The 17941-nt window shown below is 38.5% G+C and overlaps 1 protein-coding gene across 5 annotated transcripts in view; it reads right to left on the bottom strand.

Moving 5' to 3' along the window:
• Positions 1–2373: 2373 nt before the first annotated feature.
• Positions 2374–17941, bottom strand: part of PDE1C (phosphodiesterase 1C) — a 200321-nt gene continuing 184753 nt past the window's right edge. For 4 of the 5 annotated variants that reach the window (XM_079301993.1, XM_079301992.1, XM_079301995.1 and 1 more), the window contains exon 18: positions 2374–4297. In XM_079301993.1, the coding sequence (XP_079158119.1) occupies positions 4128–4297 (170 nt within the window). In that variant the 3' untranslated portion in view covers positions 2374–4127. Of the gene's footprint in view, positions 4298–15493; positions 17593–17941 lie in introns of those variants that run through there. The other variant, XM_079301996.1, reaches the window with a different exon arrangement.

Genomic DNA, 17941 nt, shown 5'->3' on the forward strand with positions numbered 1-17941 from the left:
CTTAAAAAGAAAAAATATATATATAAGAACTCTTCAAATAACAAAGCACCAAAACCCCTTTTTTTTTTTTTTTTTCCACAGCTAAGCAACCCAGGGATTACAGTTAAGACTCAGTTCAATAATGGAATAAAGAGAAGAACATATTCAATTTTCAAGTGTTGATAGTTGCAATGACTTATTGATAAAAAGTTTACAACAGCATCATATGCCAATGACAGTAAAGCTTGCCAAGAGGGATGGACTTTTTTCTATGCTGGGAGCAAGGGTTAATCTCAGAAATCATAAATACAGAATAAAGCTGAGCGCACTGCAAAGGTGGTCCCCTTTCAAAAAACACAGACTATCTGTGGAAAATTTCCCATTGTTGCACACTAGATGTCAGGGTTGGACTGAGTGGATGAGCCCATTCATTTCATCACACATTTCTATACATCAGGCTGAATGCCATCAACACAACTAAGTTTGGGAATTATTTTTGTGAAGCATCTGGTATTCAGTAAAAGCTGTCTGCACAAACATCCTCTCTCTTCCACTATTTCATTTCTGCCAAAAGCCTCAGGCTTTGGAGATATTCTGAGATATCTTTTCAATACCAGTGAGTGTCTGGCAGCATTTTTCACCTTCTCCAGGAAAAAAACAAATCAAACAGTGCCTCTGAACCACTTGGGTGAGCAGTCACTTTCTGGAGATGACTCTATTAAACAGCAGCTCAGCACAGCATGGATTTAGCTGAAGGAAAAGTGAGAGCAAAGGAACCTGATCATAACTCCATTAAATTTTAGAAGCCATAGGCACTCCCCATGACTCAACAAGCTGAGTGGTGCAGCTGACACTCCTGGACGACAGGATGCCACCCAGAGGGACCTGTAGAAGCTTGAGAAGTGGCCTCATGTGAACCTCATGACCTTCAACAAGACCAAGTGCAAGGTGCTGCACTTGGTATCAATACAAACTGGGCAATGAACAGATCATGTGCAGCCCTGCTGAGAAGGAATAGAGGGTGCTGGTGGATGAGAGGCTGGAAGTGCAGTCCAGAAAGCCAACCATGTCCAAGGGCTGCATCACAATCTGCGTGGCCAGCAGGTAAGAGGTGATTCTACCCTCCTGTCCTGCTCTGCTAAGATCCCACCTGCAGTGCTGAGTCCATCTCTCAGGAAGAACATGGACCTGTTAGAGCAGGTCCAGAGGATGGCCTGGGAGATGTTCAGAGCACTGAAGAACCTCTCCTAAGAAGACAGACTGAGAGAGGTGTGGTTGCTTGTCCTGGACAAGAGAAAGCTTCAAGACAACATTTTAGCACCTTCCAATACCTAAAGCAGACCTACAAGAAAGCTGAAGAGGGACTTTCTAAAAAGGCATGTAGTGACAGGACAAGGGTGAATGGATTTAAACAGAGAGAGTAGGTCCAGATTGGATATTAGGCATAAACACTTTGAATGGAGAGGCATTGGCACAGTTTGTCCAGAGACGCTGTGGATACTCCATCCCAGAAAGTGTTCAAGGTAAGCCTAGATGGGACCCTGCCCATGTGGAAGATGTCCCTGCTCATGTAAGAGGGGTTGGAATGAGATGATATTTAAGGTCCCTTTCAATCCAAACCATTCTCAGAGTCTGTGATGACACCTCATATATATGTCAATTCATTACCCTGTGCCTTGACTACATAGCAGGACATTCAAGGTGACAGCTTATCTCTGCCTCATGGCAAAGAAGAGAGAGTGGACCAGGAGACCAAAGACAAAAATCTCTTCCTTTGTAAGACACAGAATAGTGATAACACAAATAAACTATTGATGATAATAATAAAGGAACAAAAAGAGGTTTCTCTTTCATCCACTACAAGTGACCGAATGCTGTCCACTTGCTGTCCACATGCAGAACTCTGTTAGGTAGAGTGTCCTATGGGGAAGAAATGACACAGACAGAAAATGTGTTCGGAAAGAGAATGTAATTTTGCACATATACATATATATGGATACAATATATGCAGTATACAGACTATTTGAGTAAAACATTTTAGGGAATTCTACAAGCAAAACACAGTTCTTAGAAAATCCCTGGAGATATATCACATTCCATAAGCAGGAGCCTTTAAAGTGCATTCCTTTCAGCACTGTGTTTAGGCAGTGACCCAGCCCTGCTTCTGAAGTCACAAGTTCTGGTGGTGGTGGAAGCCAACATCACAAACATGAAGCACAAAGGATGAAAATAACTGAAACATGGTGACATCAGAGTACTTGGGCAGTGAAGATGTCCAGCAAAATATTGTAAAAAGGTGTGAGATCTTGAGGGGTGCACCTGGAATTGTACTGGTCCTCTCTTAATGGAGTGAAGGGCATCTGTAGCACTGGAAAAATATCTTGGCTCTTTTCATGTGACAACCAGCCTTGATTTTAATATGACTGTCATGCACCAGTGGTACCAGCCGGTGCAGTTTTAATGTTGAATACAATCACAAACTTGTAGTATATAACCACGCTAATTAATAGTCAGCAAATTTTTAGAAACAGAAATAATGGAATTGGTAGGTGGCAGGGATACTTCTAACAAGAATACTTAAAGTGTGTTCAGACAGGTTTCTGTATAAGAAATTCTACTTTACAAATCTTGACACTCCTTGGAGGAGCTAACAATGGTTTTCTCCATTTTTCCAAGGTCTTGATCAAAAGAATGTCATTGCTACTGAGTTGTCATGGATTAAAAGAGGATTGCAACATATGATCTTAAGATGGGTAAAAAACTAGCTAACAATGGGGAGAAAAATAAAAATGCATAAATAAATTTAAAAGTGTGATCAAAGAGTCAGAATTCATGGTAAAGAAGGATTGTTGCTTCTGCGATTCAGTGACCTTCTCCAGAAGATGTAATTTGGAAATGTTGTTGTTGGAAGAAGAAAGCAAGTGGGGAACAGAAATGAAGAAAAAAGTGAAGAAGTAGAAAAGAAGCAACAGCAGCAGCTTACTTCACTGTAGTTGGCAAATCCACCAATTCAGTGTTGGTTAGTGCAGAAAGATGCATATACGGAGAGCAACATTTAACTCCACAAGTCCAAGTGTGTACTTGGGCTAAACATTGATTAGGATTTTTATAACAAATTCTACAGAAACTACTGTTCAACCCTCAAGAAGGTTCAAAAATGAAAGTACAGCCTTAAAATCCATTCAGAAAAGCATGGAAGGTAAAACAGAAAGTGTAATTACATTATTCTAAACATTTCTGGTATACCTGCAACTTGAGCAGCATGCAGTGCTTGTTCTCTTCTTTCAAAATGAGATTAAAACCAAGAAGGATATAGAGAAGAGCAGCAAGGAAAATGAAAAGTAGAGAAGGTTTGCCTGTGAGAAAAGTAGAAAGAGGATTGCAAAAGGGCAGTTGAGGTCATGTGTCAGCCACCAGGGGCTTGGGGAAAGAGGACAGAGAACTATTTGCCACTGTTTGTCAAAGTGCAAAATCTGGGGCAAGAGGAACTTTTTCACAAGGGACATGTTCAACTGTGAATCTCAGGCCCATGGGACACTGTTTACTGAAAGAATGCATGGGATCAAATTCAACTAAATTAATGCAATAAAAGACAATCAGTGCTATTTAATGTTAAACAGAATTTGAGCAAAGAACAATTTTAATATTGTGCTATAGGTCCTTTTTCTAGTGAGTGAAGTGACAGAACTCTTTGTACTCCAGCCTCCTACCTTCATCCTCCTGAATATCTTTCACATTGTGACAGGAGACATTTATTCCCAGTGCTGTTAGGCAAGAAAAAAACTTCCCATGCTGTCTGAAATAGTTGTTTTAACAGTGGTAGGCAAAGGTCACATTGAGAACATCATAAGGAAACCAACAATCTAGGAAAGCATTGACTTAATTTGACAGGAGGTAAGTCACATACAATTACTTTGTGCATGTAATTCTTTCAGAGTAACAGACCAATATTTTAGTACTAAGTGAGTATATGCTACAATAATAAGACTATTGAAGTAATTTCTAGCAAAATGTCCATTCTAGTATAGTAAAATTATACACTTGGTTTTAGTTAGAATTGCAGCTGCTGTCAATGTAGTATGGCCTGTGCAATTATTCCACAATGTTCTTTGACTGCCATTCCAGAAGAAGCTTCTTTATCTCTTCTGCTATTTCCTATTCCAAGTCTGGGAAATATGCTGAATCTTCTTCATTCTTCCCCTCTCATCAAACACCTTACCTCGCACCGGACGTTCCTCCAGTTTCTTGTGTAAGGCAGGCAAATTGTCTCCTGGGTTGTGAGCAGGCCTCCTGAGGTGATGCACTTGAGGTTTGATGGCTGGTGGTGACAAAGAACAGTGATGGTTAATGTGCCTAGCTTTCACTCACCTGTGGAGAAGAAATGGATTCCTCAGATGCTGTATCATCCCACCCAGCACAGCCTGTCTATGCAAAGGAGGGTTTCTCAGCCTGAGACACAGCATTCTTTTGGGTTAGTGGGTAGTTACAGACAGTTGGAAAAAAGTTCATAGAAAAAAAAAGGTTTAAAAACATAAATCATAAATATAGATGTAAAATGAAACATAGGCATCTCCAAAATTGAAAGTAGGGCAATTAATCACTACAGAATACTGGATGTTGAAATCATGCCCTTATTCTGACATCTTAGCAGACCACATCCAGACATGTAGGAAAGAGCATTCTTGTGGTTAAAAAATAACAGTTAGACAATTAGATGAATCTGCCAAAGCTATGAAGATTGATGAACATGAAGATTGAACTATGAAGAAAAATGAATAAGCAACTTTATACTTACCTATCTACATATATACAGTGAAACACTCCATTGTTTTAGAAACATTGTTGGTCAAGGTAATTTTAAGGAAATAAATCTGAATTGAGATAATGTTCCCAGAATTCAGCAATTGGTGGGTCTGAGGCATTTTTTCTGATTTTCCAATAAAGTTCAGTCCACTGTGAAAGTTCAAAGTGGTCTACACATGAATCTGACCATTCTCAACTTCTTGACTGTTTATTTGAACCTACATTGTGCTTTCTTACCTCTTTACATAGATATTCTCAACAATTAAACATGACCATGATCAAAATATTTTCATCTTATGCTTAGTTATTATTTGCAAAATAACCAATTGAATAATTAATGTGTGATAAGGATTTTAAAAGAAAAGTCACTGCCCTTAGCAGGAATCCTAAGAAGCAAAAAAGATTCCACTGTGCTAACTGAGCTAGCTAACATCACCAATCCAAATGCTACAACAGTCACACTCCCATCTTGCTAAACTCCTTGAATGATTAATGATAGCCCAGAATGTCTTGGGAAACAAAAAGCTATGGATTTTCTGAACTTTAGAGACATGCATCCAGATTTCTGCATAGTCATAATCCTTCCTGTTCTCAAGTAGATTAGTTTCACATTGATTAAAACATTGAAAAGTAACCAGAAGAATTCTTTGAGGAACATTCACTTGTAATATTAGTTCCATTTTCTGTACTCAGCATGGATTCAGCCAAATTGTTATTGGATTTTCCATTGCTCAGTGGGGAGAAATGTTTATTGTTACCAGTAATTTCATTGGAGATTTTGCCAGAAGAGATGACTTTGGTAGTAGATTTAAGGGGGTTTATCCAAAACAGTGACAGTAACGTTTATCATCTTCATAGAGAAGTAGATAAAGGGGATTCATGACATTTAACTTCTTAGGACTTCAGTGCATCAAAGTGATGAGCAGAAGACTCTGCCAGGACTCTCTGGAATTGTGTTCCCAGACTTCTCACTGACTTCTTGTGTTACCTGGCCTATAACTTTCACTCCAGTATCTCTGCATGTAAAACAGGAATAAAAATGACAATACTTACCTCACAGGGTTTTTATAAGGGGCTTCAAACTGTTGTGATTCTCAGGACCTTCACATATGGAGTGATGTAAATATTTTTTTCTTTTAATTTAGGGAAAATATTTATTTTTTGAGATCATGACTGCTATCATCAAGGCAATGGAAGCAACGAAAACATATTTAGTATGTTGGTAGTGCCAGTGTAGACTAGAATAGTTACACAAGTAGCATCACAAGAAGATAGACTGTGTGCTGTCCAGGCACTAACTCACCAAGCAGGCTGAGTGCTAAGTCACCCGTTTCCTCTGACTGGTGGGATGTGTAACCCACCATCTTATAGATGAAACTTCAGATTTGGCCAGGGTAGCCTGCACACAGTATTTCCCCTTAACTCTTCTTAGGTACAACTCCTTCTTTGATTTTTAGAGAGATGCCAATGGATAAAATCACCAGGGCTGTGTCTACATCAAGCCTTGATTTGCATACCAGATGAAAGAATGAATCTCAGAGCTGATGCTTAGTAGACAACTGCATATAAACAGCGAGCCTAGTCTGCTGGCAAAAATCATCTTTCTCCCTTCTGCAGTCTTTGTCAAGAAAGGAGTTTTCGGCTGTAATTATCAGAAAGATCTGCAGGACAGAGAAGCTGGAGAACCAAGACTGTGTTTCGTTAGAGTGGTTCAAGAAATGGTCTAAATTTGGAGAGACTCAGTCTCCTAAGAGTGTTAAGAAAATCTGTGGTTATACAAAATTCACTTTCATCCAATGAGACGAAAGTCCAAATGCAGCTATTTCTTGGTCAGTTGCTATGACACTAGAGAGCTCTTCTCTGTCATCCCCTGTGGAGCCAGGCAGAAGCTGTAAGAAATGGGATGCAGAGATGCTACCAGGGTTCCAAGTGCTTTGCAGCACCCACTGGTGTCCTGCCAGGCATGGGAAGAGTTCTTCCCCCACAAGGGCCTGTGGCCTCTGAGATAACTCCAGTCTGAGGAAGAGTAGGGTTTGGACATCTCCTGGGAGGAATGACCAACCTGTGGGATGATGTGGAAGTGGATTTTTCTCACATGCTCAGGGAATGGTCAACCTCTAATGCTGGGGTCAAGAAGCAATTTTCCACATGGGCAATTTGCACTCATCCCTGGGGTATTTTGCCTTCCTCTGCAGTATCAAACCAGAACCTATCAAACCTGAAGCCTGGTCAGGCTTCTCCAGTCCCTTTTGGCCAGGTTGCTGCCTGCTGCTCATGCACCATGAAGGTAGCCTGTTGTGCCCCACATCCATTCTTCTTTTGTCTTCTTTCTTTGTGTGATTGTTACTGAAACTAGTTATTCACATTCTCCTCATGAAACAGGGTTTATATTCCTTCTGCTGCTTTCTGTGGCTCTGTTAGACTGACAGAATGCAATGGATGTTTTTTCAAACTAAACTAAGATACATCACCCAGCTCCTGGCTACACATGGACATTGTGTTAACACTTGTGAGCAGGAGCTGTGAGATTGTTTCAGAAAAATAAAAAAAAATAAGCCCAAAAATAGAATCCTGATTCCAATTGTTGCTATTATGGTATGTGTCCTTGAAAGCATTTTTGGTGCTGAAAAACCCATGGCATTTCAGGCAAATTAAATTGCTTTTCACCATTTATTCATGGTGCACAGGGAATAGAAATAGAAAGAAATATAAATAGAAGTAGAAAGAAAAATAAATAGAAACTAGAACTAGAATTAGAACTAGAACTAGAAACAGAACTAGAAATAGAACTAGAAATAGAACTAGAAATAGAAATAGAAATAGATAGAAATAAAACAGTGTTACTCCTAGAATTCTGTATGACAAGCTAAGATCTAGGTTTGAGGGCTCCATCCTGGAAAGCAGCTCTCTGCAGTTCAAGTTCCAGGCCCACCCAGGACATGGGGACAGAGATAGACACACCTGCATCAGGGCTCAGACAGGGACTGAAAGTCCCAGGCTGAGCTGGGGTCAGCTCTGGATCCTTGGCAGAAGATGATGGGGGTCTTGGGTAAGGCTGGTCCCAGACACTGAGGCTTATGTGCACTTCCATGGCCATAGACCTCCAAATGTTTCTAAGCCACAGAAATGAAAGTATGGTCACTCAGTGATAGAAAATAATAATAACCTGGTACATCAATACCCCTACTGAGCTTTCTTATCACACTTAGTTCAGGTGCCTTGGAGAAATGTTTAGTTCAAACTCTTTGCACTCAGTAAAAGGAGTCATTCCAAGAGGCAGGAGATGTGCCATGGCCTCTGGGCTCCCTAAGGTGCTGTGATATGCTGTTAAATTGCCAGTAGACTCTGGTTTCACCAGTGGTCAAGTCAAGTGGACAAGAGGAACACTGTCAGGGCTCTCTCGTGTATGCAGCTACCTCACCCCTTAAAATTTCACCAGCTGTGTGACTTCTTGGGTGATTATTCCTCTCTTACACTTAAAATTTCCAAAGGTACAGATTCAAAATTAAACAGTGAGGCACACTGACCAACCTGCTGGCAAAGAGATGGATGGGATCATACACACACAGACACACATTCCTTTTTTGGTCACCCTCACTCCTTTAGAAGTGATATTAAACAAAATGTGATAAAGCTGTCCCTTTTAATTCAAGATGCTGAGTGCAATTTGCACCAAAAAAAAAAAAAAGCAAGACAAAGACATGCACTCAATTAGAAAATTGTGTGTGTATGTGTGTGTGTGTTTGTGTGTTAACAGCAGACTGTTTCTCAACTACATGTTTAGTTGTTGCTTCCAGCAAAAGCAACCATCCCAAAACAAGATATATATATATATACAGCATAGAGGAACAACACAATAATGGCTGTAAATAAAATATGTCATCAGCACTGGACTACATGCATGAAAAACATTGTACTATTATCTACTCCCCAGCATGTACTGTAAATAACTGCACAGAAAGGGCTGATTTGCAAAGCATACCAGGGCAAACAGATTGTTGTATAAGCCACAGAAACAGGGCATGGGTAGGAAGTTACAAGTGTTAAAATATCCAAGTCAGGAAAACCTCTGCTCTGTCCCTAACCCAAAATATGTGTATGCCAAAACATACACTGAGGCAGTAGGTGGAAGAGAGAGAGATAAAAGGCAGGGTAGTTGTTTCTGGAAGTGCCAGACAGAAGGCACCTTCCTATAATTTAATGTGATATTCTCACAGTGAGTGTTGCTATTGGAAGCAAGGAATGACTGGCAACAAATCTACAGTGTCTTTTTGCAAAAAGCAAACACTATTAGGTTGGTTGCTCCCTTCTTTTGACAGTAGATCCTCCCTACTACTATTTTTCTAATCAAAACAGATCCCTATGTAGGGAGATATGTTTAAAGGGGATTAAATTTTATCATTCCCAAACAAATGAAGAAACTGGGCACATAATAAGAATTTGAGCAAGGTCATTTAGCAAGTCATAATGAAGGTACTGTACTTGGTAGTTTGTGAGAAATGGAAAGACTGATGTCTCGAGACATTTTGGGATGCATATGTGGAGAAAAGCACAGGTTGAGCCTTGCCCTGGCAAGGCAATGTACTACCCTGTACACCCTACCCCCTGGAGCCTGTATCCCAGCCTGGCAAAACCTGCCAATTCCTGGGGGCACTGCTTCTCACCCACCTCTGGAGCCCCAGTTCAAAGTCCTGAGTGGCCAAATGACCAGAAGTCATAACAGGAGGAATGGGTCCAGGAAGGCCTAGGGGGATTTAAGGTCAAACACCAGGCAATCACGTCTTCATCCTACCACTTCTTGGAATTTGTATCTAAACACAACTGGAAATCAGAATCTGGTAGTTAGGTGTGTGCTTTTCTATATTTTTTTATTTTCTCTGTTTATCTTTCTTATTCTCTCTACTTAGAATTTTTGGGTAACTTAAGATAGAATGGGCTTAGAATTTCCTAAGTTGAATGGCCAAGTGAATGCTTTGAGAAGTATTTCATTGATTGAATTTTGTACTAAACCTCTTGCCAAATTTCTCTGATATTCTGAAGCTGCTAGTAAAGTATTTTTTGTTATTTTAACCTCTTGAGAACATCTTGTCAATATTTCTGCAGTGCATCTAACACAGAGTACATGAGCAGCCCTAAGCCCTGTTCAAAACCTCATTGAGCAAGTTGTTTGGGCCTTAAAGCTTTATGCCAAATCTTCTGCATTTATACCCCTGATCTGCTTATGACAATGGTGGTCTGCAGGCTCAGAGGAAGTACTGCACATAAAGGATGTGCAATTTGCTGTTTGCAGGTTCTCATTAACAGATCAATGGGTTAAAGGTGGAATAGAATGGGTGAAATTAATGAAAAGTCCTGTGTAATCATTGCTCATTAAAAATAAACAAAGGACCCATGCAAATATGCTAACAGGTATAAAAATGAGTTAGTTTTAATATTAGACTTGTTTACATTATATGAGAATTATAGGTGTAGTGAGACATGAATGTTTCATTCCTCAATTTTGCTTTAAAACAATGTTTTTCTTCAAAAAGCAAGACCTCTCCAAGATCTCTCCAAAGAGCAAGACTTCCAAATGCCACCAGCAAGAAAATCCTGGGTGATCCAAAGTAGTAGCCTCTTTAGAAGGATGTTCTGCCTAAGTGGGCAGCTTTACCTTTCCCCTATTTGCAAAAGTTATCAGAGGTAGATGGAGAAGGGGGATCAAGATGCTTTTGATGTTCAAGAATGCTGAGACTATCCTGACTCAACAATCACAAAGTTAAACAGAAACTGGCACCAGTGAGGACAGACAAAAATTCCCAATAAAGGATCTTAGGAGAAACCAACAAGTTATAGTATAACTGATAACTTGTCTAAAGCTGCTGAGCTAGAGGCTGCTGAACTGCAGTGTGCCATTCTTGATGTAGATATTCTCACAGACTGTGATTTCAGACAAGAGAAAAGTGGAAAGGTGAGATTTACCTCAGGGTTCTTAAATAAGCTAGTTGAATTCTCTGCCTCAGTTTCCCTGTCTTTAGAAATTACATTGGTAATGACACTAACTTCTCCCAGGGGGGAAGTGGTAAGAAATAACAGCTGTCCAAGCAATCTTCCCACTATGCTTAAAAAAATGCTTGATTATTACTAGGACTCTCTGGGGAGCCAGATGCTGAAAAGTAAACAGCAAGCACCATGCCTGTATCAGATGTAAAAAGCATGAAAAAAGAAAAAAAAATTAACCCTTCTACAGCTTGAATTCAAATGAAGGAGAGATCTCATTGTTTATATTTGGTAATAGGATCAAAATACACAAACTCAGTTACAGAAAAACTGAAAATGTTGAAAAAAGTTTTAGAGACCACAAGCCTCTTCTTTCAAATCAAAAACTAACAATAAATACATATTGTTAAAAATTCATTCCAGAACAATTGAGAACATTTGCCACTACTTGGTGTCATTCATTTTGGTTTTCCATTTTTTATTTGTGAATGCAATTACTTTCATCTCTCAAGTAAGAATAGGGAGGAGAAAAGGGTAGTGAAATATTACTGTGAGAATCTGGGCCTGTAGAAAACCAGAAGACCTGGTGAAAACCTAACAAGAACAGTACAAGAGCAACAGTAAGGATTTTTTATAACTGCATATAGAAGTGTATAAAAATATCACCAAAGCAAGAAGAAAAGCAAAATGATTACTCTGTCATTCTACTGCTAAATTTTATTGCTAGAAAACCCCAATGGCGTAAATAATTTAGTCTGAGAGGTGCACTCCTACAACCACCAGCAAAGACAAAGGAATTATTCCATTGTATATTCCTCCTGCCACTGGATAGTATCTAAACCCAGGTTATAATACATATGTGCTTGGAAGAGACCAAAATAATACAAAATGCCAAGAGTGTACTATGAAACTTGTGTGTGCTGTCTTGAACTTCAGTATGAGGGTAAATAAACTTGCTAAAACTGAGTTTCAGGCCCTCAGCCAGCTTCCTTGGAAGTACTTGCTTTATTCTACCTGATAAGGTAGAATAAGTCTATTATTAGACTTAAGTCTAATAATGGTTAAGTCCTCAGAGCCGGGTGAGCTGGTGCCTCAAACAGGTCTGCATCCCAGCCCTGCTTGGGTACAGACCAGAATTCTCTGTGCTTACTAGGGATCAAAAGAGATGTTTCAGTGACAGGACACAGTCTCATCAAGTGGAAGTGCACAGCACAGCATTTAATTTTAACAGAAAATAATGGCATTGGCAGTGGTCACCTGTGCTGCTTCTGCTGATCTCACTTTTACACAGTAGTCAGACATGAAAAGGGATATCTGGGATCACAAAACTTGCCTACCCATGGGAGCAGGAGAAGCCTCATATTGGGATGCACAACTGACACTAACCTGGGACTGAGAAGACCTGCTCATGTTGTGGGCAACAAAAATGGGGAAATCCTCTGTACTCACTTCAGAGGGAGATGAATTATGAAAAGTGAAAGCACCAAGTTTTTTCCTCCTTTCTATCTGGCCAGCACTGATGTTGGGTCCTTGGAGTAATTTGCATGTAGACAGTGCCACAGGGCTCCTTCTCTTCTTCAGCCAGCATGTTTCTGCTTTGGAATGATGATGTTCAGATACCATGCCAGTAAAGCTCTGAGATCACCACTGGTTCAACACATGAAAGCAAATTATCATTCTGTTTTTAATTATTGAGGTGATGGATTTAAAAAGTGTAAAAGAAAAGGACTTCAAGAAAAAAGGATAAAGAAAATGCTCTCATTTTCTGAGTATAAATGTTTAACCTGTGGTAAAGATCGTCACAGGAGGAGTAATTTCATTGTTTTAAAATGAAATGTAAGGGAAAATGAGAAAACAAATATTTAAGACCATCTCACAAGCTCCTGGAAATACACTATTTTATTCTAGCTAAAGAAAAATAAATACTATAATTGTCAGGTCTATCTTTACTAATTTGAATAGGCAAGTGCACTTTTCAATTAAAAGACAGATTTGGGAGGCATTGTAGAAATTGCAAGAACTAACAGCAAATTCAGTAGCATTTACCTTTACCTAGGTGAATTTATGAATCTTCTGATTACAAAGCAGCATAGATTATCAGCTGTGTAATTTGATATATATTTGCTTCCAGACTGAACTTGTAAGACTTCGTAATGCAAACATTAGAAATAAACAGGCAAACATTTTCATACTCAAAGGATAGTTTGCAAAAAACACCACCACATACCATTTCTTCTGTAGCATAACCAACTACATTTTGGAAAGCGTCTGTCCAACCACAAAATTTATGTGTGAAAAGAGAAACACCTAGAAAAAGGTATTTGCTTCCTTAATTCACCCATCAGGAACCAGATCCCCAAATGTCAGATTCACTCTGATGTTAAACATCCTACTGTATAAATAAGAATGTGTATACTCCAGCCTGAGCTGTACAAAAGGCTGCAGCTAGCTTCAGGCTGCTTAGATTGACTAATCTGAAATGTTTTAAATCTATAAAAATTTGCAAAATTTCTTTTTTTTTTTTTTTTTTTAAATTTACTACCTATTTTTTTACCAGGGAAAAATAAAAAGGTTGGCTTCCCTTATCTATATTTTTTCTTGAACATGGGAAATATAAGTGACATCCCTAATCTGTTGCCCTCTGAGCCATTTAAATAATTATCAGAACACAATAAAACACTAATATGCTGGTGAGACACTAGAGCAGGTTGCCCAGAGAGGCAATAGATGCTCCAACCCTGAGAGCATTCAAGATCAGGTTGGATGAGGCTTTGAGCAACCTGACTTAATGGAAAATGTCCCTGCACATTGCAGGAGGGTTTGGAATAGATGGCTTTTATATATCCTCTATGTCCCTTTCAACCCAAACTATTCTAATACTTTGATCCTCTGAAAACATATTGACACATTTTTTCTATAGTGTGTTCAGGAATCCAAGCACTATATCACCATGAGTCCAAGGTCTGCTACTTCCCTGAACACCAGTCCCAGATAACGAACAAAACACTGATGCTTCCAATGACATCCTCTCTGTTTTAGGAGGGGGAAGTGCCTAGATTCTCCCTCTCAAATTACACATCAGTTTCTGGGAAGCATAAGGCATGTGGTGTTCTTTCAGCTAGGCAGAGCTTTCTGAGAGCACCAGCAGTCTCTGTGCAGAGGTGGAAGAGTGTCATCTTTATCATACAGCATCCTGTGCTGCCCTCTGCAAAAAAGCACTCTGGCACCAGAAGTCTGCTTTGTGCCTACAGATGAGAGCTCCCATATAATTCTGTAAAATTTCAGCATGAGGCAAATGGTACTGATCCAATATTTGCAGAACTTCTGGCTTATTCTTTGCTTGTGTAGTCTTCCTGATGGTGGAAAAGAAAGGCATCTGGAAACGTAATTTCTATACACCTGGGAAAAGTTAGGTAAAGATGTAAAACAGAAATCCTTTCTAACACTATAGGCCATTAGCTGATGAACACCTAATCCTTTCCCAGTTTTTGATTTATTCCTTTGTGGAATAAAATAAGAGAAAGCAGCTATGTATTTTTTTATTATTATTTTTTATTGTTTTTTTACACATTTGCACAGTGGCTGATCTCTAGTTTAACTGGGAGGTGTCTAAACATACCATACTTTGGCTCATGATGCACCAGCACAAGGCTGCAGGGTGTTTCAGGAAGGTGAGGGGGCTAAGTAAGGAGGCAACCCCACAACAGATGCATTCACCTGGCCCAGTCTCTTTGTAGGGTTTTGATTTCTAGATTTCACTTTCATTTTATATATTTTCCCAGCTAATAGAATGCATGTGTTTTTTAAAATGACAACAAAAATAATCTAAAAAATGCTAATAATCCACTATAGCTTAACACAAATAATTTAAAAGGAGGAGACGTTAGATCTATCTCTGACTGTCTGTGTATTAAAAAGCATTTTGCTGTACACCTGTGTGCTGAGATCAGTAACTTTCCCTATAGCATCTCTTATAGAATGGCAAGTCTGATTTGCAGCCCCCAAGAGATATCAAATCTACCACTTCCTTTATTAGCTCCTGTCAGTAGTGAATAACCTGAATATTCAAGGACATTTTCCAGCCTGATTTCATACCTTTGTGCCAGTGCATGATAAACAAGGGCTGACCATCTATGAATTGAGAAAGAAAGAGAGAGAGAGAAAGAAAGAAAGAAAGAAAGAAAGAAAGAAAGAAAGAAAGAAAGAAAGAAAGAAAGAAAGAAAGAAAGAAAGAAAGAAAGAAAGAAAGAAAGAAAGAAAGAAGAGAAAGAAAGAAAGAAAGAAAGAAAGAAAAGAAAGAAAGAAAGAAAGAAAGAAAGAAAGAAAGAAAGAAAGAAAGAAAGAAAGAAAGAAAGAAAGAAAGAAAGAAAGAAAGAAAGAAAGAAAGAAAGAAAGAAAGAAAGAAAGAAAGAAAGAAAGAAAGAAAGAAAGGAGAGAAAGAAAGAGTGAGAAAGAAAGAGTGAGAAAGAAAGAAAGAAAGAGTGAGAAAGAAAGAAAGAAAGAAAGAAAGAAAGAAAGAAAGAAAGAAAGAAAGAAAGAAAGAAAGAAAGAAAGAAAGAAAGAAAGAAAGAAAGAAAGAAAGAAAGAAAGAAAGAAAGAAAGAAAGAAAGAAAGAAAGAAAGAAAGAAAGAAAGAAAGAAAGAAAGAAAGAAAGAAAGAGGAAATATATTAGAAACAGGTAAAGAAAAAAATATAGTTTTTTCAAAAGATATTATTTTTGTACTGTGCATAATCTAAGGCATCTTTAGCCACTGTAAAAGGTAAGAGTAACTTAAATATTGACTAAATCGCTCTGCACCTCTGACCAAATACTCTGTTAGGGTATATTCTCCCTGACTCCAAGAAGTCTAACTAAGCACAGTCTCTCAACCACTCTGGTATTTATTCAGCATTATTGTTATTTCATCAGTGTGTCTCCAAAGAACCTGCTCAGGGCTGGAACTCATATCCTACTACTCTCATTGGCACTGAATGCTGATGGAGAAGGGGCAAAGGGAATAAAAAAAAGATGGTAAGAGGTGACATAGACTGCCACAACATGGTACATGCTCAGTGTGGATGGTGGAGCCACTGTCATCCCAGCCCTTCACTTTTCTCAGAATTTACACCAGAACTACTACTGAACCACAAACTCACAAATGAGAAGATCATGTACCCTTCCATTTCATTTAAATGTGGTGGTTCATTGAAGATAATTGAGAGTTCTAGAAACTTCAAGAATTATTTTTGTACTTCTTTCTGAAAACACGATTGAAGTGCAACCTTCACACAGCATGAAAATAATCTAAATCTCTGGCTTTGAAAAATTTAAACTGGAGTACAAAAAACCCCTTACAACATCTTCAGCCTCAATAATGAAAATCCCAGATACTAAACACTTTTAAGTAAGAATGTGTTCACTTTTAAAATGGATTTAGTCTAAGCTTATTGCTGCAATTTTTGCTAGTTTCACAGGATGCTCCTCCCTATATATGCGGAGTTTAGGAAGGAGCAGAGACACAAATTTTGGTTGCAAAGTTCTGGGCTTTTGAACATGAAAAGGAAATACTAAAGATTTATGTTCCTAAGCCAATGTTTTGCGTTTTCTTTACATAGAAAAAATCCATGAGTATGACTCCTTAAAAAATACATAACAATGTATACAAAGTAATACAGCAAGATCTCATCTTGAACAGCCAGCTATTTTGCAAAAATAGTTGTATGTGTATGTACATGTCTTGACTTTCATATAAACAGTCAAAATTGCTTACAATTAGCTGGATTCCTATTAAGATCCCAAGCCAGAAACACAAACAGGCTTGATGTTCCTCATACATTCTTATTTTGTTTTTTTTGTGTCCATCCTTATCCAATAATGCTTTTTCTTTTCATTGGACTGTCCATTCAGTCAGTGAAGAAAGACTTCAAACTGAGATGAAAGTAAGAATTGATCCATGTGATTGCCTGATGCCCCTCTCCTCCTAGATCTTCAGGTCAGACAAACAGCTATTGCTAGAGGGCCGTGAAAAAATGTAGGAAATAGATAATTTTCTGCAATATCAGGTTGCACAGGCACATCACACAATACATTAATACATGTGCTCAGAGTCTGACAACAAAATTTGCCCCAAGAGAATATTGCTTTCATGGCTTATTCTTTTCCTAACTGCAAATAGAGAACAAAATCAAGGGTTGAGGGAGTCTGGTGGCTGTTTAGAAAGAAAAACATTTTTCTATCATTGTATTACCTGAAAAAGATATCAAATCCCATGAAATAGTCAAATGGCACTATAAATTCACCATTCTTATTAATAAAATGTTCTTCAGGGGTAAAACTCATGTCAAATTCTGTCTACCAGCAATTGGAAAAGGCTTTCAGTGAAAAGAAAAAGAGAATTATTATCAAGGAATTGTTGTGGGATTTTTTCTTTTGTATTCTTTTGCATCGTCCTAGTGTTGGTTTCACAAGCTGAGAAATAGCAAAGGCAAAAACAGCTTTTGAAGAATACTTTTCTTCTATTTGCTTAACCTGTCCAGGAAAATAGAACCATTTGCATCATGAAATCATAATGTGATCTTTTAACAAAAAAACCTTCCAGAAAAACCAACAATAAAAAACATACATGCATGAACAAACAAACAAAATTAACAAAAAAACAAGGCCCCCACCCTTGAACCCAGAGTCATAAGCTATGAAGTAGCCAGTGAGAGGAGGAGTGTTTCGAAAGTTGCTTAATACTTTTCCCAGAAAGTGGTCTTTGCAGGAGTAGGAGAACAGGAATGAAGAAGGTCAGATAAAATGATGAAAGAGATTTGCAGTCTCTTTTAAAATATATTTTTACTCTTCCGTATCTGGAAAAAAAAAATACAAAAAAAAAGAAAAAGTGTCAAATGCTGCCTTTCTCTACTTTGTCCAAGGGGTAGGTAATCTGGGAAAGTAAAATAAGGGTATCACTTTAGACAGCCTCATTTCTGCAAGCAGTGAAGCTTTGTTTAACTGTTGAAAGGGTACAAGGTGAGGCATGCCAAGGCAGTACCTCTTATGGGCACAACTGGAAATATCATTCTGTCCTAAACGAATTGAAATCTATTATGATCAGACTAATCCAGCTAGAATTCAGACTTAGTCATCAAGAAGATCACGTAATGGAGCCCAGCATGCTTAGATCAAGACATTTTAATAGGTTTCTTTGCTGTAGGG

Source organism: Erithacus rubecula (assembly GCF_903797595.1).
Source record: "Erithacus rubecula genome assembly, chromosome: 3".
In the NCBI taxonomy this organism is placed as follows: Eukaryota; Metazoa; Chordata; class Aves; order Passeriformes; family Muscicapidae; genus Erithacus; species Erithacus rubecula.